The 24,568-nt window shown below is 37.0% G+C and overlaps 2 protein-coding genes and 1 pseudogene across 2 annotated transcripts; 1 reads left to right on the top strand and 2 right to left on the bottom strand.

The window, feature by feature from the left end:
- LOC122092704 (tetratricopeptide repeat protein 33) lies at positions 1-6,479 on the top strand. Its single transcript, XM_042662947.1, has 5 exons — positions 1-471; positions 1,254-1,392; positions 1,815-1,846; positions 5,870-5,956; positions 6,051-6,479. The coding sequence occupies exons 1-5, from the start codon at positions 241-243 to the stop codon at positions 6,183-6,185; spliced, it is 624 nt and encodes a 207-aa protein (XP_042518881.1). The 5' UTR covers positions 1-240; the 3' UTR covers positions 6,186-6,479.
- A 5,563-nt stretch (positions 6,480-12,042) lies between these two features.
- LOC122072108 (GATA transcription factor 4-like) lies at positions 12,043-13,143 on the bottom strand. The gene has a single exon (XM_042636659.1). It carries the CDS (start codon positions 12,900-12,902, stop codon positions 12,234-12,236), a length of 669 nt encoding a protein of 222 aa, XP_042492593.1. The 5' UTR covers positions 12,903-13,143; the 3' UTR covers positions 12,043-12,233.
- Positions 13,144-15,594: 2,451 nt separating this feature from the next.
- LOC122090171 lies at positions 15,595-23,141 on the bottom strand (annotated as a pseudogene).
- Positions 23,142-24,568: the final 1,427 nt, after the last annotated feature.

Consider the following 24,568-nt stretch of genomic DNA (forward strand, 5'->3'; position numbering starts at 1 on the left):
CTCGGGAAGCTATAGATTTGCCGGTTGGACCAATCTGGTTTTAGAGCATTCCAGTTCGTAATCTGTGCCGACCTAACAGACGGCGAAGTTCCACCGGAAAGTCTGATTCTGCCAATCTTCATAACAGAGACGCCAATTCTCGCAGCTGAAAGAAACCCAGAAATCACTTGTCCGTGGCGGAGAAGTGGAAGAGGGAGAAGCGGAGAAGTGGAAGAGAGAGAAGCGGAGAAGGAATTGAAGATGAAAATAACATGGAACAAGAAAAGCGGCAACAAGCGTCCTCACCCAACCATATCTCACTATCCAAATCTGCCTTTCGATCCAGAAGAGGGTCAGACAAACGTAAGGAACGAAGCAGATAATGGCCCTCAGAATCATCGCACTGACCGAGAAAACCTAGCTTCTGAGCCCATCAACACTGAATTAAAGCTCGCTGAATCCTTTCAGTCCGAAGGAAATAAACTAGCTGAGGTACCCATTCTTTCCTCCTTTCTCTTTTCTCTTGTTTATCACTTCTTTAGTTCAATAAATGTGTTAGTTTTGTAATTAAAGATGTGTATTTTGAATAACTTTATCAAAAAAAAAGTGTATGTCGAATAAATCTTGTACTGGGTACACATAAAGTTCTTAATTTTTGCAATAATCACCTGAAAGGGGTCTTCGTTTATTCTTCTATGTTTCTTCAATAATTACGTTAAATACTTGGGGGATGTTTCATAGAGAACATAACCGTCCAAGTGACATGGCCGTGTAAAACAGATTAAATGATATAAGAGAGGAAGGTTGAGATTGGAACTGTAAATTGTTCTAGCTAAACTCTGGGATTATCGTGGGTGCTGGTGTTTATATTACGTTTTCCCTTTGATCTTGGATATAGGTTCCAATCATACATTGGAATACGACTTTCAACCACATCCTTGCTTTCTCAATTTAATCAATATTCTGCTGTTTTGAAGATATGAATTGCCTCTGAAAGCTGGATATTTCCTGAATCTTAAGGTTATTCTTTGACCCCATTATAACCGTCCATGATAAAATCTAATCCTTTTCCTATGCATTTCTATGGCCAGATGACTATTATCTCTATCTTGTTATGCTCAAGAAATTAAAAGATAGTTCTTGAATGAGTAGCAATCATGTCTACTACATTTAGCATAGGCATTACATGGTAGAAGATTCTGCAATCCATTAATCCATTTTCTTTTCTTCTAGGCATAATTTCCTCATTCTTATGTTACATTTTATATTTGAAGGAGGGCAGATTCCATGAAGCACTTGGGAAGTGGGAGGCTGCCCTTACTCTGATGCCTGGAAGAGCAGTTTTACATGAACAAAAAGCTCAAGTTTTGCTCGAGGTTGGAGATGCTTGGAGTGCTTTAAAGGCAGCGACACGTGCGGTTCATTCTTCATCCCTTTGCTCTCTTTTGTTCGTAAGGAAAGAAACTATTTCCTCTATGGTCTGTTAAGAGTTCACAAATGGCATGATAGTTTTATTTTTCTGTTCTCTTATTTCCTGTTAGATTGTTTATAGGGGAATTCATGTCATGTGTTCTTTGTTACTAAGCCATCCTTCATTATTTCTGTTTCAATCATAGAGATTGAAAATATAATGTCATTATAAATATCATTTGTTATTCAGTTTCATTTTTGATAACCATTACAAAGCCGACAATTCCTGTGCTCAGCGTAAAACAAAAACAAAGTTTTAGATTCTCTAAATTGGAAGTTCACATAATATCTGTTTGTGTACATTCTATTCTCTCAATTATTATATTTCGGTCATGATGATTTTATTCACCAATCCTGTTTTGCAGGGGCCACTGAATTGGAACCCTCATGGGCCGAGGTTTGTTAATATTGCACTAAAACTCATATTTCAAGTTTTAACTCATTATTGGGGATCTTTAGATGACAGCATAGTTGGTGTCATTTAGCACACCATAAAAATTGGCTAGTGGAAAATATTGCTAGGTCCATGTAATAGGGTACACCACAACCTATTCACTAGAGAATTCCAACCCCAAATAAGAAACGGAATTGTCTAAAAATTGAGTCCAAACTCCAATACTTTCGTTTTTTAACCACTTTGCCTTCTTGACTTGGTCTGGAAATTGACCAGTAGAATGGGTGAGAGGTCCTCTTCATATGGACCCACCCATGCCCTCAAGCTTAGATTTTCCCATCATCATTTTTCATTGGCTTATTTATTTCATATCTTCCTATTGTTTTCTTTTCTGAACTTTTGTAGTGTGTTTTGTTCTTTTGTGGATCCACGGGAGCATTTGGGCTTGTAAGTTGCTGAGATATTTTGCATGAATGAGTACATGATTTCAACCAAAAAATTATATAAACGAACTGTGAACTGCCGTAATATTTGATACCTCTAATTCAACATAGAAGGGTCAACTGGATGTTAAATAACCAGATAAAGTCAAGGCTTTTTTCTATTTAAAGTTGTACAGTTCTTTTGAACTCCATAGGTTCTTGAATGATTTTGCACCGGGTACACCCTGCATGTTCTTGAATGATTTTGCATCTAGGTATTTGTTATCCTATTGCATTCCTATCTAGAAATAGTGTCTTATTTCCTTGGAAAGAGAAACTCGATGCTCTCACTAACATAATGAATAACCCAAATTCTCAATAGTTAGCTCTCAGCCTTCAGTCGAAAAACAATGTCGGTGAAGACCTATTTAGTACAAAGATCAATGGATCATAGGAAAAATTGTCGAAGGGTTATGTATTGGCTTTGGAAGTTTGACTTTGATGACAGAAGCAATTGGTATTTAAATGGTTGTGCACAATTCAATTATTCCTGAATAGAACTAGTTAAACAAAAAAATTAGGTAGATACTTTTTAAAATTTTAAGTTTTACCAACCATAAAATTTTATGTACATATTATGAAATAAAATATTGGGATGGGGAGCAGAGACTAGGATAATGAGATTTATAGAGATCAATGATGGGTGGTTAGACTTTTATTTTATTGTCATGATAAGGGGGAAATGTTCTCTTTCTCATGCCAATTCCTGCATATGCTTATCTAATGCCTTTGAAAGGTGTGAAAAGCATCTGCTGGGATAGGATTCTTATTGGAGGGGATTTGTTCTTATTAGCTAACCTCAGAGATGCTTCTTCACGCCTTCTGAAGGCATGGGCATCGGTCGTTACTATGAAATAGTTGGCAATTCTTCTAAAGTTAAATTTGTGGAAACTCACCATAGCTGGCTAAACCAAATCTGCAGAAGCTACATTGAATAGAATAATCATTTTCATGGGTTTAGTGTAAGGTTTTCGGTCTAGTGTTAGAGAAGAAGCTGATGTAGCTGTACAAGTTAATCTACAGTTTAGGCCACTTCACTACAAGATGTCTTGCCTAGTCAGCCTCCTAGCACATTGTGACGTTCTTTTAGGGAGACCATGGTGTCATAAGGCTGGTATACAATAAGATGGTGCATGGAACACCATCAAGGTGAAACAAGGAGGGCGAATGTTTATGATGCTGCCTCACGCATTGACGGATATGCCTCAACAGAGACCATCCTCTCCTCCAATTATGGATCAGTCTGTTCTCCTATTCATGGAGTGGCAGTTCGACCATCTTCCCCAAGATATGTATCACTTCACCATCGAGATCACTACAAGTGCTTCTTGGTTTGTGATCTAACTCAACAGAGTCGAGTTCTTTTAAGAATGAGAGAGCTGATGTAGTCGCACCTCCATGGATGGACCGTCTTTACCTAATAATCTGTTATACCAAGAAGAACCAGGTCCAAACCTGGCTTATTCTTATAGGGATATTTAGCATACTTAGGATCATTTTTGTCATTGAGGTTTTAATTTTAATATGAGTTGGATAATGATGGAGTCGTATGAGGCAGGAGGTAGAGTTTGTTTCAGTTTTAGAATCCAATTAGGAGATTTTTTTCTTATTATGTATGGATGTATCCCATCGATTTACAGAATAAAGTTGAATGAAAGAACTTCTTTTTATGGCTACTGGTTCCTTGTGTTGGAGCCCATAGATTGGGTGAATTCCTTCCTTGTCTTGGTACTGTTTCACACTCCAAACTCAGGTGTGAACCTTCCTTTCTTATCTCTTCTACATCCCTCTGTTCTTTCCCTTTTCTTCTGTTCGTTTCTTCTTCTTCCAGGCGGTACCCCTGTTTTCTGAACTTATTTAAGATTGCTATCTTGCTTCATATCTTCTCTATTAATCACTATTTCACCCTGAAATTTGGTATTTATACTGCTTGCATTATTCTCTCAAAGTTTCTGTCCTCACCTATTATTTTCTTGGTCAGTTTATAAGCTGTTTATATAACCTGCTATGTTTTTCTGGTTTGGCCTGCAACTATCCATCACTCCATCTCAGCCTCCATTAGGGTTATATCTTGTGGGCTGAATCTGCCACCAGGGTTGAGCGATATTGCTTTCAGAGTTTCAGCTCTGTTTGCCTTGCTTTCAACATGTTACAGCCCCTTTCATAAGGTCCCAACTTAATGTCATCTTTTCCCTCTAATTTCTGTATTGTGAGGTAGAAGAAGTCTTCTTATTTGCAAGTTAGCCCAATACTTGTACAAATCAATGAAAATTCCCTTCCTTTTAATTTTTAAATTTTTATTTTTGCTCTGTTTTATCCCGTCTTTCTGAAATTACAGAAAAGTCCATATTCCCATAATTTGTTTCTGTTTTTCCATTCTTAAATTCCAGTTTCATCATATTCATTTAATCTAATTATTTTTATGTCCCAAATTCTGATTTCTCATCGAAAGCGGTTGTGAATTATTCTGAATATTTTAAAGACTGCCACTGGCCACATTATCTTGAGTATTATTCACTTTAGTGGATCCACAACAACTAAATTGAGTTTTTGGAGCCTGTGTCCCATTTCTTGCTTCAGAATATTTATAGAAATAGAGGAAATAAAATATCTTTTCTTCACTAGCAGGCTATTAGTTAGTTCCATAACTTTGAGTATTAATTAGGTCCTTATTTATGGCAAACCACAATTCTAAAAGTTTAAATATTTCCTAAATAGATTATGATTTTTGTAGTTAAAAAAAAAAAACACTCCATCTCCTTTCTAGAAAATTAAATCTACATTTGATGTGAGATAAATCGGTAAGTGATTAATAGAATTAACTGTTATTAGTTGACTGACCAACAAGATAATGTAACTGTGAATTAATATTTCATAAATAAATAACAGGGCATATGCATGCTTTATCAATGTGTTGATGTTACCAGTGTTGACCTGGACCATAATTGTCAATGTGTTGCCTAGCTGACAAGGTAAGTCCTTGATGCCCAAGTTGCCCAGTCATGGCGTGCATTGCCTCTCTTTGGCACTATTGCCAACTATAACCTGGACTGAACCAACAATCAATCCGGGTTTAACAGAACTGTGGTATTTTTTGGTCCTGTGCCCAGGTAATTTAAAGCATTGATGTAGATCAATTGTTAGGTTCTTCTCAATGATATATTCTTTTCGATCTGAGAGAGAGAGAGAGAGAGAGAGAAAGAATATGGATGTTGGACGCAATCATAGCAGTTGGAACCTTTTTTATCATATGATGAGTTATCTCCTTAGTCACAATATGATGCTTAATATTATTAAATGATGCCATTGTAAATTAATAAGGAGGACCTTCTCAGTGATCTACACACTTGAATCTGAATGGGAGTCTGAATGGATGAGTGTGTGCAGCTGCCACGTTACAGAAACTATTGTTGCGTGTTTGACCCTTTTTTATTCATTCTGACCATATGTTTTGCTCAATCATTAATTTCCATTTTCTTTATCAACCATTCTAATGTGATGTGCTTCTTTCAATACCTCTTACTACATTAAATGTATTTTTCAGGCCTGGATAACACTGGGTAGAGCACAGTTAAATTTTGGAGAACCTGACACTGCTATCGAAAGCTTCGACAGGGCTTTAGCAATTAAGGTACAGCTTCTAGGAATTCAAGTATTTAATGAGGAGGACCTTTATCATTTTGTAACTTCTGTTTATAAAATTTACATGATTCTGCTGCATGCAGCCTGATTCTGAAGAGGCAAAAGATGACAGGAAGACAGCCTCACACCTTGTGAAGAGGCGAAAGCAGCTTCATTTGTCTGGGTTGAGTTCAAATTCTAATCGTTACACCATTGAAAACAATGATGAGAAATCATGAAAGTTGTATGGAAGAAAGTAGAGTATCTGAAGTAGTCTTCTGGACTTCTATTGACATCCCACCCATGTAAGACCATCAAATACTTTTTTAGTGTTGTATTCCTGAGATTGGAGGACACGAAGGAAGAATGTTGTATAGGCCTGATCAGGAAGAACCCAGGGTAAGAGGAGAGGAGCTGTACATAAAAGATAGATGAAAATGAATTTTTACAATCCATAAGGTTTAATGAGACAAAAGAATACTAGAGACTTTGGACCTTTTGAAAGGCCAGGTATGAAAAGACCTACTTGAATATGTGATAGGATTGTTGAATATAGAAGCTCCTAAGGGTTAGTTGCTTGGACATCACTTTAATGCGCTTTGAAGAAGCAAGGCAGTTAATTGCGTGATAAATAACAAGATTGCATTTTCAGGACTGTGTTCTTCAAATACTGATGTAATATCGCCCGAAAAAACTGTCGAAGTCGAGGAACCATTGTTTGTTCCGCAATGAATACAGTTGATTGCATGAAATTCACCAGAAGTTGATTGTCTGTGTCTTACACATCAATGAAGTTGATGGCAATGTGTGGATTTCTAATGGCCTCCAGTTAAAGTATCAAAGTAGTTATTCTGCATGGTAGGACTGAATCAACTGCAACTCCTTAAGACACATTGCAAGTTATAAATTCCCATGGTTTGGCACTTTGGCTTCATGTAAACCTGGTCTTATTGAATCTACAAATAAAGTGCTACTTACCACTCAAGAAAATAGATCCTATGGTTCTCTTATAGAGTCCAAGCAATAAATTTAGCAATTGTCAATGAACCCCACCTGGGGAGGAGTGAATTTGATTAATCTTACATACTCTCTTTTCCTAATTTGAGAGAGGAAAGAATCACATCCCTAAGTTTCAACTTCTGTAAAGTGGCAAAGGTCACTAGAGAGAGAGAGATCTCCCTTTTCATCACCCTTCATTTTGGGTTAACTCATGCCCCACTTTCACTAATATAATTACCTTGGGTAACTCATCCCTTAGTTTCTCCTTCACTAGCTTCGTTGGTGTGGAATTTGATTGGATTTGCTTGCTTCCCCTTCTCAACTTTGCTGGAGCTGAAGATGAAACCAAATTTTCTAGAAGAGGAAGTTAGATTTCCTCACATAGACATCCATAAGTCTCCCCCCTCTCATTTTAATCGAAGGTTATAGAGGTATTTTCACCCTATAGTAAGGATATTTTGGCCATTAAATGGTTTAGTATTAGGTGATGTCATCACTTAAAAGAATCAACTTTACAGAAACTATAGATAAACACCCAAAGAGTTTTGACTATAAAAGCAATGCAATTCCAAAAACAAATCAAAGCATATCCCCATGTCCATGCGACTTGAGTCTTTGGAGAAAGACCTTTGGCTTGATTATTCTCCTGCTAAGCCATGATCCAGACCTAATAATGTCAAACAGTTCATATATGCAATTAAAGTTTCCCAACCAGCCTCCCATGAAAAGCCATCAAAATTCCCAGCTATCAAAATAAGTGGATGATTCATAGACAGGGTGGTGATAGAATGAAAAGTAGTCTGAACTAAATCAAGTTCAATTTTTTTTCTTCTTTCTTTTACATTAGCAATGCCACCAATCGAAGCAAGTCTCCTATCCATTTGGTGACATGAAATAAAACAGTTTTAAGACTGGAAAACAACTTGACTCTTGTGCAACCAGATGAAATACAAAGTGATGCCATAGGGATTCACTGTAACTATTACATAGGTCACATATATCATTTGAACACGTCCATTTGGCCACCACAAAGTTACGTGGTACACCCTCACATAAGACCCTCTAGAAAATGACTTTAAACTTTGGGTGGACATTAACTTTCCAAAAAGAAAATTCCACCATCAACTATATCTTCATGGAATCCTATCACCCTGCCTATTATTATGAAGAGTCGAAATGAATTCGGTCACAAACTTTATAGAGAAATTATCGAAGGAAGAAGAGGTACAAAAGTGTTGGAATCCTAATACCAGTTATTGTAACGGGAACGATCAGGATCGATATCTGGAGTTTCATGGAGCAAGAGAAAATGATAGTAAAAGGAGCAAATCCAAAGCACACACACAAAAGGGACAAAGTTTTACATGGTTCGGCTTTTGGCCTATGTCCATGGGCGAAGACATGAACACAAATTCACTATGATGTGAATAACATACAAATGGTGATAGCACACTCTCTAAATACCTAAAACCCAAATACACTCATTGCTATCTACAAAATATCTCTCTCTCTCAATTCCTACTCATAGGAACAACCAACACCCGAAACAAGAAATACTACAAATGAGTATAGTGGGCTATCCTTCCTCCTTTCATTCTCCTGAACCCCGTTGTGTTTGAATACCTCAAAGAGCACCAGCTCCTTCTATTTATAGAGAAATCAACTGGATGAATTTCACACTTATTGCATACACTCTTGCCATCATCTCCTTTCCCCCAACTCTTCTTCTTTATTGATTGCATTCATATGCAATTGTTACACAAGGGTATTTGTCTTCTTCTCAATTAAGAAGATGATCTTCATCAAGACAGCTTAAGAGAGAGAACCACAATTTTGACTTATGGGCTACCCACCCATATGGCGAGGCCCACATCAAAAGTAGGACAAGGAGAGTTTCCCCCTCTTTTTTGTTTTTTGGGTGAAGTGAAGACTACCTGGAGGATTTACATTTTGCAGAAAAGAGGTATTCCACCGCCCATCAACCATAAAATGCCAAAATCGAATGGCATCTAGTAATGAACCATTATAGAAATACTTTGCTTTCAAAATCGTTCCATGCTAATTTAACAAAAAGAAATTTATTGTTGGTAGATGCATCCTGAATCTTAATCCTCTATCTGGTTTCTTTTTTGCAAATTTTATTCTATGCAAAATACCTCCTTGGAATCTTATTGTAATTTCTCTCCACCATAATCTCACACTAAATCGTTGAATACTAGAGATCAGATTAGAGAAGCTACGTTTTTTTGAGATAAGAACTAAGCTTCTTCTTATTCATTATTCAAGCTCGAACCTTTTGATGTATCATCTTTTGCTGATGTTTATTCTGACTTTTAATATGGGGTTTGTCTTGTTGTAACCTAGGTAGGTTACAAAAGGCTTGTAACCCACTTTTAGTTACCGAAAAAGTCTTATAGTGTGAAAGAAATGATTGGTTCAAGAAGATTCAAAAAGTAATTTCATGTGTTTATATGCCCAATAAAAACTTAAAAGCTGATGATCCAGTTTTTATGACAAAGTGTTTAAAAAGGGTAGAAATGTAATTTTATCCTCAAATAGATCCATCATTCTGTTTGGAATCTCAAATATCAATTCCTTTATCTCTCTAAAGTTCAACATGGGATTGAAAAAAAAAAAAATTATATTAACCGTTGGGTGATTGGGTCTATTGCTTTGAGTAAGAGTGTCAATTTTCAGTTCAAGTAGGTTTGACTAATCAAGAGAAACGTGAAACGAACCTTTATTGATTTGAGTTTTTATCAAATCGGTAAAAAATTGAATTGGACCAGATCAAGAGAATCGAAACCATAAAAGACTATATAACAACTTTAAAAAATTACTAAAAGAGAACATATTACCTACAAGAGGCCATTAAGTCAACTCAATAAAAATCGAATCGGTCTAAATTGAAATTGAACTTTGATTTCAATTTGGCCTAATACTAGATAAAATCTAGATCAAAGTGACCAAAATAAAAAATGGATCAAATCAATCACAAAAGCCTTATAATCAGTCATTCTGAAACAGCCTGGATAGGTATTACTATGGTCAATTTGGATCGAAATTGGTTTATTCAACTAATGATTTTAAACTCGAAATTGAGTATCAAAACAATCCCTCTAGTGATTCCAATTCTAAATTTACTATTCTAGAACTTCCGGAGTTGGATAGTTCATGACCAATTCTAATCCAAATCGGCTAATACCAGAATTTTATCTAAAAATCAAAGAATAAATTGGTCCTTAATGATTCCAGTATGGATCATATCCAAATCAATCACAAAAATGCTAGAATTGACACTAAATTCTAAAAACCAATAGTCCAATCCCAAAAATCCTAGGTATGCCATTCTATAATGATCGGAATTGGGATTGATCTGAATTAGCCAAATCAACTAGGGATTTTAAACTTGGAATTGGAGATCGAACTAATCATGGTTTCAAGTATCGATATGAGATCGGTCGTATCGGCTAAGACCGATCCTTGATCCGGATCGGTTATCCGGATCGTTTCAGGGGTAAAATAGATAAAAAGTAGTACCTTTTATAAAAATCAATTTTAAACACATAATCAAAGATCAAATTAGTAGCTGCCAATATCAATCCAAATCCAAATCAAATTGGAATTGATCAGAATCAATCACAAAACCCTTAGATGATACCTATAAAATATATTATAATTATAAAATTTCACATGTCATCATTATAGTAGTACCAAGCCTACCACATTACTTTACAAAAAAAAAAAAAAAAAAAAAAAAAGCATACAATATTGCCATTTGTCATCTTCCTAGATTTTAACTTTCTTAAAAACACTAGTATATTCAATACAATTGATTTCTTTGAAGAGAGAAAAAGAGATATGATTATAACTATCTTATCCACTTCATCTCTAATGCACAACAATAGAAATTATTGCAATATAATTGATACATGAATTTTTGGGAAAAGGTTTTATTTTTTAAATTTCAAAAAACAAAAATGAAGTCCACCAAAAGTTTTAAACCCTAAAACCCAGAAAAGCATTTGACATCCCGAGAAGAAATAGAGCTTTTACCTGATTCACTAGAGATGATCTTGCCAAACCTTATGTCATAAAAACCAGGAAAGGTAACAGAAAGACTCGCGAGGAGGAAGACGATCAGTTGGGGTGAAGGGTTGTTCGGGAAGAATGCATTCATTTTCAAAATACCCCTTGTTTTTTCGTTTAAATCAAAGTAACGATTCAAAAAGTTGAGATTGAATTTGCTTTTTTGACCTTAAAAGTAATCAGAAAATGACAAAATAAATGGGACACAATAATTTACTTTTTTGACCTTAAAAACAATCACAAAATGACAAAATCATGGAGACACAATAATTTAGGTTACAACATTTTTGTAGATCGGTTACATTTGGACATACCCTTTAATATGACATCCTTTTATTAATTGTTTACCCACCATCGATTTGATGTGTCACCATTTTATTAGTTATTTGCATTTCCCATAGCGATAACACCTCCTTTCCTGCCTATGGACTTGTGCTCTTTTTCTTTTAATTAAATTTTCATTCATCCAAGAAATAAAAGAAAATCTCTAATTAATAGGATCCAATTTATTATATACACTTAAAAATTGAAAAAGCATAAACTGAAATCAAATATGATGGAATAGAGGAAAACTGATCAAATAAGAACAGTTCAACCCTCATAAGTTAGATGTCTAGCTTTCCAGCTACTTAGTTTTTTATACACACAATTAACAATCAATCAATTGTAGATATCTAAAATGTGGACCAGTGGTGGTAGAGATTAGCTCCAGGATTAATTGCCTTCAAATCCATTTTCTTTACTCCTAACAAATTACCCAACCTAGTCCTATCCTCCAGTGATAATTATGATTAAAGTATATTCTACTTTTGTCAAAATTAATATTTTATCTCGATAAATCTGTAAAAGATTAAAAACAGTTCTAATGGATACAACAGCCTCTTCCTTAGATCAATAAAAATATCATCTGTAAATAATAAGTCTGAAATCTTTAAGGGTCAATGTAAAGAGAGACACTGCTTCAACCATTTCATGATTGGAAGTGAGAGAGAGAGAGAGAGAGAGAGAGACCTATTAAAAAATATATAAATAAATGGAAAAATTCCAACCCAATTTTGTAAACAGTAAAATGCACTAAAGACAAAATTCTAACCCAATGAAATTTTATACACAGCATGATTCACTGACTACCCCTCTTAACCCAAACACATTCAAATAAGCCCTTTTTTCTTTTATTACAATACATTTACATAAGTCCCCTACCAATCTTTCACCTCCCTCATCTTCATTATCTTCTTATGACTATTAGAGTGCACCTCCACATTGAAGCTTGGACTCGCCGCCGGCCGATATTCCGGCACCAACCGACCAGACTTGAACCTCACACCACATGCATTACATAGCGTCTTAGGCCCCAATGGCCCCGTTCTCCACTGCGGTGTCTTATCTACCTGACAATGCGTACACCTCCTTCCCAGAACAACACCGATCGTCTTCTCCGGCGACGGACTCTTCATGGACCCCCATCTGCGACCCCCCACGCGCTTCGTCCTCGGCTTCTTACTAGTTATCACTCGTCTAAGAAGTCCCTCAAAGCCCTTCCTTGGACCTACTACTCTCTCATTGCTCTCTTCCGTTTCTTGTTCAGGGGTCTTCGGAAAACCGCTAAATGAGAAGATTTCATGGTCCGGGCTCGTCTGAATACCACTTAAAGAGATGGGTTCGTTAGTAAAGTTTGGAAACCACTCCAAATCCTCTATTGGGTCGTCCGGTATGCACAGCTGGCTCTCCGAAAACTCACTCAAACTCGCCGGTGAACTGACGAAGTCATCGGAACCCATCAATTGTTCGGTCATATTTTTATCGAACTCTAAGTCGTCTAAGAAGCCCAGAAAGCCTCCTTCGTTAAAGCTCTCATGTATGGCCATGGAGAGAGTAACAAGAGAGAACTTAACCAGAGAGAGAGAGAGAGGTTGGGTTGACGTTGGATGAGGAGAGAGAGGACTGGATTATTGTATTAATAGACAATAACCTTGAATCCAAAAAGGAAAAGTGTTTCTGAGAGGCCGAAATTTTTGAAAAGATTATCTTCGTCAAGAAGCGTTCTCGATAGGTTAAATATGGGAATCGAGTTTCTTTGGTAAAGAGGATATGGAAACCGACGAGTAGTGATTTTTCTGAGAACCTTCTAGAAAAGACTTACACACCAATTTCTATATACCAAAACATTTCCTTGTAAGAGATTTGACTTCATAATTATTATCCATTACGACGAGAAAATTCTGATAAGGTACGATCCAGCGGTTCCGAACATTCACTTTGATGTGGGTCCACACCCTTTAACGGCTTAGATTAAGTGGGACCGGACAGTTGTACGACATGGTATGATTCTCTGGAAGTTTCTTTATTGGTAGTAGCATTCTCTGGAAAGCTTCACCGTGTTCATGCTTTCTGTATGCGGCTTTGGTAGCCAACTGTCGGGTACACGTGGCACTAGGAGAATAGATATGCCACGTTGGAAAGTTTGGTCCTTACCATAACTGGTCTGACACGTGTTGGGTGAAGATTGGATTGCCCTGTGTTTGCTGCGTCACCATTCGGTGGTCCGTTCCGGTTCAAGATTGAGAATTTATCAATTTTATTAATTTACCACATCGACAAGCCACACGTGTGTATTGTTCCAATCACCTTGAGATTCACGACACATCGGATACAACGTGACTACCTTAAAAACACCGCCTAAGTGAGAGAATAACGTGAGGGTGGAACCTGACGTGTAGGACCCATAACTAATGGGTACAGTCAGAGAGGGGAGGGAATGCCAAGCATCGGGTCGGGTTGGAATGATCAAACCCAGTTAAATGTGGGTTTCTCTTTGGGACCTGAGTTGCGGTTTAACCCTTAGTTATGTAGAGAAAAGAGTAGACAAGACTGTCGAAAGGGAGAACCGTCAAAAAAGTTTTCCCTTAGTACAAGGCAATATATGATCCTAATTATAAGCTTAATCTAAGTATTTAGTCACATGAAAGAATTCTTCATTTTCAAATACTAGTGGAATCTGAATTGAGTTATGGAGAATTTTGATTTCAGTCTCCTAATCTAAAAGGCCATTTAAATGAAATTTGAAATTAAAATTTTCCTCCACATGAATTGAGTTGAGTCCTGGTATGGAAAAAAATAATATTATAGTTAGGTCTAAAGGAAAATTTAATTCATGACTTCTTAATTTTGAGGTATTGGTATTTGCTAGCTAAGAAACGCCCTCAGAGTATAGTAATGAAAATTGATATCAATGGAAAGACCATGACATACTAAAAATGAGTAAATATCAGAAAGATTGTGATAATTTTGAAAAGAAAAAGTGTCTTTGAACTGGCACTCCTCCCCCACCTTATTGGCTAGCTCATCGCCCGCCACCTTAGAGAACTCCCTTTAGAAAAAAAAAAAAAAAAAAAAAAAATTGGTAACACTTTAAGAAAATTTTAGACTATATATGGGCATTAGAATTAAGTAGTAAACTTATAAATAAGGGATTCTATTTATTTATATCCTCTCAAAAGTATCAAATAATTTGTAATCTTATATTTTTTTTATCCATATGATCAAAGTGTCAACACGAGGGTTGTGACACCATCCTTGTTTTATGCTAGGTAAACCAAGGGTTGCTCTTCGATAGTTGTGGCTATCTAAAGTTAGGTGTTGTAGGACCATGACAGTTGTGACTGTGTAAAGTAGGTGTGTAAATCATCTGCAGCCGCTACACTGGTGTAGTGAGCATTAAATGGATTAAGCGCCCCTTGGAGTGCGTGCCCAAAAGATGCGGACTCATAAAACAGAGGTTGTAGTTCTCTGAATTGCTGTTCTAGAACTATTGTATTACACTATACAGAGAGAATTTAGGTGATAGCCATTTGCATCAAACATTAAAACATTACATTTTGGTGGTGCAAAGCATTTGATGGCAAAGATTGTCAATTGTGAGATTCGACATTCATCACCAAATAGGGGAATAATATCTTGGTGTGATGCCTGACCATTAGTTGAATGTTGTACATCATGACAAGGCTGTCCTCCCCAAGTAGAGCCAAGTGACTGATTTTGTAGTAGTGATTAAAGGTGGTCTATGGTTATGCCAGTCCTTAACTAGTATTTGCTTCTACCATGGGTACTTTTCGAATGGGAAATCTCTCAGTTGAGACCCTTCCAGATGCACCTATAAAATTGGGCACCTTCAGATGGAATAATTGAACATGAATATTGTCCACTGATATCTGTCTGGTGGCTGCAGATGTTATGTCACAAGATCGAGAACATGATATGACCTCACATTTTTCTCCAACAATTCCAGGTTGAATAAAATTCACATGTTCAAATGCAAAGCATACAGGAATGAACTGAGAAATAAATGGAAGCCTAAAGATGGAATGCAAATATTAGGAAACGGAGACAATAAGGTAACACCACAAGTATCAACTGCTTGCAAAAATTGGCACTTCCATCGCCGCTCTCCATCGTTTGCAGCATCTGGGGGTTCACAAGGGCTTTTAGGACTGGTCCTCAGTCCTTTCATTTATTATTCAACTGTGCCTTGAAATCAAATCTGAGACAAGAACTCACATATTACGCTCCAAAGAAACAAATGTAATTGACATTCACCACACAGTATATGTACACAAAATGATCCATATATACAACCAAAAGGAGAGGGGTGAGGGGGTGAGGGGGGCTTGGGAAAATTTAAGGAAAATAACAAACAGAAAACAAAATCTCATTCTGCAAAGATGAAACTCATCTAGATCTTACTTAAGCACTATCATCCATAGATGTTTCAACTGTATAGTTTGCCACTATTTTTTCTATGATTTTCTTAAGAGCAGGTGCACTAGCTAGGCATTTCTTATCGGCAAAGCAAGGCCGGCCTTCCTCAGCTGCTTTGCACAACTGGGGTCCATGGGCACCTTCCCAAGGAAGGGCACTTCCATCTCCTTGCACATCTTTGCTGCACCGCCCCTGCTACTGTCAAACACTTCTCCACAAACCACCAAATCTAGCATTTCTGGTGCCTTCTCCCTTACGTATTCTAATGCCCACCGTGTTACATCTGCCTCCTCCCCAGTCTCAGTAACCTTCTTGAACCTGAAATCTGCGAATGGCTGTTGCAACCCACTCATGTTCTCTAACACCCCCCAACACATGTACTCCAACTTTCTTACAAAAACTCACTTCCTTCCGCACATGAATTAGTAAGACCTGCTGGGGAGTAGAAACAATGGTTGCACCATCAAAGCCTGTCATATGGAGGAATTGGACAATTGAGATGTACTCATCAGAGGTCCCAGGAGGGGCATCCACCACTAGATAGTCAAGTTCCCCCAGTAGAGATCCTTCAAGAATTTCTTAATTAGCCCATTCTTGCAGGTCCCCTCCATATAACAGCCTCATCTGGGTTGGGGAGCATGAAGCCGATTGACATGACCCCAAGATTGGATTCAACGTACACAGGAGACCATCCAAGGTTGATCTGGTAAATGTCCTGCCCTTCTAGACCAAGCATCTTGGGGATGCTTGGACTACAAATGTCAATGTTGAGGCCCACATGGTGGTCCATACCAGCTAGTGCAAAGGACAGTTGGGCAGAGAGTGTGCTCTTACCAACTCCACCTTTCCCAGATAAAACCAGTATCTTGTGCTTCACAGTAGCCATCCGCTCTGCAATTCCAGATAAAGAGAGAGAAAACTTTGATGACATAATATCCAATTTGCTCTTGAAAGGCAAGCCTCTTAAAATTTGTAAGACCCTACAACAGCCGGAATTTTCTAGGTGGTCATATTTGATGAAATTTTAAATAAAAACAATGTTACTTTAAATCTGTAAACACAGCTCATTGACACGATAAACAAATAGGATTTCAATTATAAAGCATTGTTTTCCCATTAGGCAATAAATTCTTTTCTCTTGACTTGATGATGCCTGCTTTCTTGATACACAAAACAGCAGCAACCCCATGATTAAAACCCTAATCAGGAAGCAAATAATAATTCTACAATGCCATATGCTGCTTTACAGTAAATGAAACATGATTTATAAGATAAACAGAACAGCTAAGACTTCGACCAAACAGAACAACAAAGACTTCAACTACTAGTAATTCAACCCCAGGTTCCAAAACTCTAAATTTGGGTCGCTATGGGCCCACCCAAGCAAAAGAAACTCAAAAACTTTTATCAGTGGTAGCTCTGTAATTTCATAGTACAATTCAAGACTCTTTTTGGAAGGAAAAGAGGACTTTGGTGCCTGTGGGTGAACAAGTTTTAAAAAAAGGGCAGATCTAGAATTTTAAATGAGGCTGGTCATAAGACAGAAATAAGTTTAGAATGTACGGGCTAGTGTGCAATATAAGAGTAGGATTTAATTGTAACTGCTGACTGTGGTCTTCTACTTCCTATCGATTAAAACAAGGATATGGTACAGCTCAAGACAAAAGTGAGCTAAAACCTTATAAATCAACTTCCAACAATACTGGGGTTCCAGAACCAAAATCACATAGGCCTATAGAGTTGATCCAAACCAGAATAACTACAGAAAATGAAGTGGTATTTGGATTAAAAGTTCTCAAACTGAAGGCCATTGGTAGTTGCAGGTTCTGGTTGGTTTCATGGAGAAAAATGTCTCAACAGGGCTGAAGATAAGGGATGAAAACCTGAGGTTCAGATCATTTTAAGGATTCAATCCCCCAAGTTAGAGACTGAAAGAATAATGATTGAGATAGTTCTCTCTCTCCCTTGCTGAACCCAACTATGCCAGAACAGGTAATAAGGAGTGGAAGTTACAGGGAAGTAGAGGAATATGAACTAAAATAAATAGAAGAAAAAAGAGATTGAAGGAATCACATGTGCCTCATGTGAGGGATCAGAGGAAGGGGGGAAATAGTTGTCAATTAACTTCGGCAAGTAGCACACAAACAAATCACCACTGCGTAGGCAGATTTGATGATGGGGAAGGGAACATTAAAACTCTCGGTCAATCCTTGGCTCCAATAGAAATTCAAAGCATTCAATATTCCAAAAACATGATCTTATAATCGGTGAATACAGAAATAAATAGACTCAAAATAACCTAACTACTCCCATACGTATTCTGAAACAGAATTTGAATCGAATTTGGAGTCTATCTCCTATTGCTGGTTGATGATGAAGCAAGCATATAATATTACAAAATAACCCAATGAAAGATAAACTCCAACATGTCCCTATTGGACCAAGTATGTAACTGTGTCTAGTAGTCATTGAAGAACATTACACACTGTTGAGAATATAGTACGGGATATTTGTGATCATACTTTTCTAGTCAAGGAGTTATTTGTAGTTCTTCATAAATGTTCTCCTTATTGCCATTAGAGTTTATGTCCTGACTTGTAATCATGCAAAGTTTATATTATAAATAATTATGACTTTTTTTTCTCCTCTTCTTCCTTTTTATGCTGCACTGATCCTATTTTGTCACATGGTATCAGAGTGGGTTTGATCAGTATGGTTTCTTCTCTCTGTTGTTTTGAGAGCCCCTTTTAGGGTTCTTTGTTTTGAGATCCCTTGTGGCTGCTGCTGAGATAGATCTCCCTATAGCCTACAGATGTGCTTCTGCTGCTCTCCTATATTGCTTTGACTTTTGTGATTGATATGGACCGATGACCAGTTCTTAATTATTTCTGCATGTCCCGAGCTTGAAGGGATACAGAAAATATCTGGCGGCTGTGATTAATCTTCTCTGTCCAAGGTTCTGGTTTTTCTGTCTTGCACATGGAGATTCTCACCTGCAATTGGGTTCTGAGTATGTTGTTGGTTTAATTTTACTTCTTGGGTCTGGTAACTGTGGTTTTCTTTTCTCTTGCGCAAGGTTTTGTTTCTTTTCTGTCCCTTTCTCCAGCCCTGTTCCAGCGGTACTATGGCTGCTCCCAAATTAGGTCTGATCTCCCAAATCCCTCTTCTTTTTTTTGAAGCTTTTCTTCCTTCTGTCCTAGGTATAGGAACTACATCCTATGGTGATCCTAAACCCTAGGTTACCCTTCCCATTTGAACACTCAACTGTGGCCCACCATCTAAGATTTCAGGTTTGTCTTGCAACCATCACCTGGGTTTACTTTAATAAATTTCCTTAGCTTTGTTGCTTGCTGTTCCGTCTGAGTACCATAAAGGATCGATAGGGCTTGGAGTTAGTTGAGAGTTTTGTCCCAAAGTTTCAGAGCAACCGGAGATTACTAGGAGTTCTTTCCATCGTAGCGAACTGTTTTTCAACCCTGGTGTGCTGTCGTGCCATTGCTCTTTAAAATTGATTTAGTTTTGTCTCGTTCTCATTATACTTCCAGATTTTTCCTCTCTTCCTAACATTTAATTACTTTTCTTCCCCTACTCTCAAATATCTCTTCAATTGAGCTCGAAACTTTAATTTATTTACAAAAACAGCCACTACTTTTGTTTTGTTGAGCCGTACATCACTCGGATGGGCCCCTTAGTGACCCCATTGCTGCTATGAAGCTTATGATATTGTTATTATTTGCGATGTGGTCGGCTACTATCTGGTAGCTTTGACGGATTTTGTGGCTTGTGGATGACAGGTTGATGAGTATATCTAGTTTTCAGGATATCAGATCCATTTTCTGCAATTTTTGGTACCCTGTTAATTTGGTGAATGTGTCGTGTACTGCATACAAGCCGTTGGATCATCTCCCAGTTTTTGCAGTTCTGGTTGGTACACTCCCCTCTATTATTCGTCTGGATGTAATGCTGTATGTGACGGGAAGAAGACTGGAGATTATTATCTAAGGTATCTGAAGATTATTATTATCTATTCATGTCAACAGCATAGTGTTATCTGCTTATACGAAAATTATTACTATTTGCTAGTGTTATCTACTTACATGTTCGTGTCATCATCAATGTTTTTCTTATGAAGATGGCTACTTGTGGTTTGCAGCAACAAGATCTTTATTTGATAGTTATTGTGGTTTGTAGCTACCTTATGCTATTACTTGTACTTCACAGCTACCTTATGTTGTTACTTGTGATTCACAACTACTTTAAGTTGTTACTTGGGATTTGCAACAACCTTATGTTGTTTTTTGGGTTCGCAACAACCTATGCTGCTCTTTTATCCGTCTTCTTTGTGAAAATTACACCTTGCCTTTCTTGTGAAGGTCTTATGATGTTTTCGCTCCTATGGTATTCTGGCTTGTGATTGGCATTCTCTACCTCTTATTTTATTTGTTGCTATCTGGATTTGTTTGATACAAAAGGTTCTCTATTGCAACTGTTGGTGATTGGTGTTCTTTTATTGGTGATGTCCAGGAAGATGATTTTTCCGCAATTCTGTTATTGCTAATCACTGGATTAATATATATATATATATATATATATATACACACACACACACATATATACTCCGGCCATACTTTTTCAGTCAAGAGGTTATTTATAATTCTTCATAAGTGTTGTTCTCAGTTTCCATTAGGGTTATTGTCCTTGTAATTATGTAAAGTTTATATTATAAATAAACATGTTGCCCTCATGGTTTGACTACTCTTCTTCTTCTTCTTCTTCTTCATCTTCTTCTATTTTGTTACACTCACAAATCTCATTATGGCTGCTCCTTTTTACTCTTTAAACTTTCATTTGCAAGAGATTGTAATGTCACATTCAAGTGTATCTCCATATCAATTATTGCAAGCAAAGGAAGGATATGTGAGTCTCAAGATGTATTACTAAAACAAGGGCTATTCCAGCTACAGTAAGAGGAATATGGCAACTACTCCTTTTACCACTGGAAAGCATGTTTGGACTGGAAGTGGGGTCAAATATCTCTAAAAAAAGCCGCAGCCACTGAGAAGAAAGGGAAGACGACCTAAATCATGAGATATTCTAGAGCCCTTCACTGTTAACAGCAACAGCAGCTATCAGCCTTAGTTTCTTGAACAGAGTTTACCAGTAAAACTAGCTAGAAGGGTGCACCATTCAGTGGAACTCTAAAAGAATCACATAATGAATAATTGCAGTATGTATTCTTCTGCAAAAAAAGGGGTAGACCGTAGATATGATTTAGCCTGGGTTTTAAAGGGCTTGCCCAGTCTATAGTGGTTTTCGCTCTAGTTATAGCATACTTTGTGAAGAAATTTTGCAATCAATTTCAGGTTTCAAGGATTGTATCTGTCACCTAAAAGGAAGGGCTAGGTAATTGAAAGAGATTGAAATTGGATGCACGATTTGAGGTGCAAAGATATGATCCCATTGTAATAATGAAAAAGTACTAGCAACCCCCTCCCCTGGCCCACTTCATAAAGATTTTTTAAATTCAACTTCTATTGTGACTTAGTCTAACTCCCCTAGCCCTAGCAAGACTAAACAAGACACTATAATGCTGGCTTTTCAGCTTTAAGCATATAGAAAGACGGAAACCACCAACACTGAAGTTAAAGACCAACTGACCATGGGGTCATTGGCAACCAACATGAAGTACAGATTTCAAGTGGAGAAATAGGCTAAAGGTGACCGATGTTAGTAGATTATTTTCTCAAGGCCAGAGAGTGTCCTAATGCCCAGCTAGTAAATTTGCAAATAACTAGTATCAACATTTGAGCAAAAACATTTTTGTTATAAATGATACATACCTGATGCCTCCACAAATAGTTTTCAGTAATAATATGCAAAAAGGAGGCAAGTCCAACTTACCATTTCAGAATTTTCTGTTGAGAGATGCAACAACCCTTAGTAAGATGCTAAAGTTGGAAAATCGGATGCTTGGTTCATATCTTTCTTCCATTCATCCATTCTTCTAGTTCATCTCTCACTGATTCAAGTTACTTTTCTGGTTTTCTGTTCAGTTATTATCCATGTTTTAGTTGCTGCAAATTTCTGTTTCTCGTTGTTAACATCTCATTTTTAAGATCGGAATTCATATTTGGTAATTGGATAGAATTCTAAACAAACCCATGGTTTCAAATTTTGATTTTGGTGTTGATTTCTTACAGTCCTACTTCAAGTGGGATTCTTTTAGAGTCACAATGGAACACGGATCGCAATTAGGAGACTTACCAGCGATTAGGACAAGATCGCAAGGATGCAAAACGGCATAAGGCATTCAGAGAATGAAAGAGTTTTGCAGGATCGATGGTGATTTTTTCTTCATGCCGCAACCAAAATCCTAAGAGAGCTCCCGCTTTGATACCATCCTACCGCCAATAGGATCAGTCCTTAACACCATCTGATTTCAATCATATTTTGAGGAGTTACTCTACAACATTAAAGTGACATCCAATCAGAATTTCATTCCCATCTGAGTTAATGATTGTAACTTATAATGAGTTATAAACCAAATCCCTTACACTTCTAGAAATCCATCAAATAGTTATTTTGTATTTAACCTAATTTTTTGAAACGAGAACAAATAGTTAACGCTTCTAAGAATGGCTAGCAAGTTAGTAAGGCAAAGAAATAGCCACAGGTTTGAAGTGTTGATTAATAAGTTCCACAACATTGATTTACAAATCCAAATGATTCTACAACCAGTTTACTTTCACTGCCAATTTCTTACAACTGAAAATTTGGATTATACAATTACAAAGAGAAACAACAACACAAAAGAGAAGCATAAGTTATATAGAAATACAAATTTAGCAATATTTGTAATTTCATGTTCAAGGTTCTGATTGCAGTCAAGAATTTGGGGCAAAAAAGATATCCACAAAAGAAACCTCTCTCATAATTGTAATTAATAACAGAAACAGGGGGCGAGGGAGGAGATTAATTTCTGCAATGTTACAAAAAAAAAAATCGAATAAAAAGAAACCTGGGTCTGGCCGTTTCGGAGCAGTTGCACAAACTTCTTGATTGGGGCACCCGTGGCATGCATCTGACTTTCCTGCTGATTCTGATTCAGGACCAGGGCAATCTGCAGATAATTTTTAAAAATAAATAAATGAATTAATACTGTTAGCAGATAACGAAGAAATCCTACGAATCAAAAAGAGATTGAAGGAGAAGAACATACGCCCAGGGGCGTTTTTAGGGATTTCGTTGTAACCGTTCTCCATGGCTTCACTTCCCAACTTCTCCCACAAAATCACCTATTACCTAAGAGCTCTGAACCTCAACGCAATAAGTTGAAGTTAAGAAGAGAGGACGAGAAATGAGCAAAAAGTTTCCGTTTTTTCCTTTTCAAGTTACAGTTTTAACTACATGACGAAAATATCCTTGTTTTGTGCTCTTTGACTTTGGATGCCTTCAAATTCAATGGTATAAGCTGTGACATTTGGTCCTTCCAATGGGGTATTTTGGTCATACAAAATACAGAGACCGGACGAGCAATAAATAACATGATACATGAGGAATGCTAAAATCAAATGGTGCAATATAAGAAAAGCTAAACCCTAATCTAGTTTTCCAACTGAGTTTCCATTCAACCATGTTGAAGAGTGGATCTCTTAAATCAATCCTCTTTTTGACTCATAGATGAGACTCTGGGAATGGTGGACATTTTTTAACCTTTGCTAGTTTGGGAAGAATAAGTATGATACTTCAAATGTAGGGAAAGAGTACACCAAGGGAGACCCTCCAGGGATATTTCTTTGTGGAGTAATAAGTCAATACAAATATGAGTGGGCTTATTAGTACTATTTTTTTTTTCTTCTTCTTTTTATTGTGGGACTATATGTTTCAAATCACTTTACATTTTTTTTTTTTTTTTGACAGTTTTCTATGGCAGCGCCACAGATATAGGGGATGCATAATATCCACTGTGCCCCCTTGGTGGGGCACACGGCCCTATGTCTAGGCGCATGGGCTGCCATCGGACAAAAGACTCGTTTTTTATTTATTTATTTTTGTTAAGAAACTAATTTACATCAACATAGACTACGGGCCCATTTGATAACGTTTCTGTCATTTCTGTTTCAAGAAACGGCAGAAACATAAATTTCCATTTCTAGAAACAGATACGGAATTGAAGGTGTTTGATAAGTCATGTTTTTAGAAGTCGATAGTAACCAGTGAAAGAATGGCCACAAGTCGTTTTCAAAAACGGCAACTTGTTTCGCCTGGGTCATTTCTTAAACCATAAATAAGTAAAAATTTATATTTCTATTTCTGAAAATAAGTGAAACGAAACAGTTTTATCAAACGTTTTTTACTCTGTTTCTGCTGTTTCTGCAAACAGAAACAGCAGAAACGCGTTTCTTGAAACGTTATCAAACGGGCCCTACATTTCCAACCAAACAACACAAGTGAAACTTTCTTCTTTTTTGTACCCAAAAAACAAAAAACTTCTTTTATAATATATTTTCACTTCACTTTACCTCTAACAAAGTTATTACATCCACTTCCTTACTTGCAACATGGTCAACTCCATAAAGACCATTTTAACATGACAAGAAGGGACGAGCTTTAAACTGTTTCTTATACTCTAGGGCATTAACCTTACGTGGGCTTTGGAAACTGAATGCAGTATCTGCTCCGAAACAGCACAGGATCCAATTGTGGACTTCATGTGGTAGTAACCCACAAATCAAGGTCAAGAAAGATCCCATTTTGTCGCTTCAGATTTCTTGCT

The sequence above is a fragment of the Macadamia integrifolia genome, chromosome 2, assembly GCF_013358625.1.
Source record: "Macadamia integrifolia cultivar HAES 741 chromosome 2, SCU_Mint_v3, whole genome shotgun sequence".
Taxonomy (NCBI): domain Eukaryota; kingdom Viridiplantae; phylum Streptophyta; class Magnoliopsida; order Proteales; family Proteaceae; genus Macadamia; species Macadamia integrifolia.

Coding starts and splice junctions, on each gene's coding strand:
- LOC122092704 (XM_042662947.1), top strand. CDS start 241: ATGAAAATAACATGGAACAAGAAAAGCGGCAACAAGCGTCCTCACCCA. Junction 472..1,253: donor AAGGAAATAAACTAGCTGAG/GTACCCATTCTT, acceptor TTATATTTGAAG/GAGGGCAGATTCCATGAAGC. Junction 1,847..5,869: donor TGGAACCCTCATGGGCCGAG/GTTTGTTAATAT, acceptor TGTATTTTTCAG/GCCTGGATAACACTGGGTAG.
- LOC122072108 (XM_042636659.1), bottom strand. CDS start 12,902: ATGGCCATACATGAGAGCTTTAACGAAGGAGGCTTTCTGGGCTTCTTA.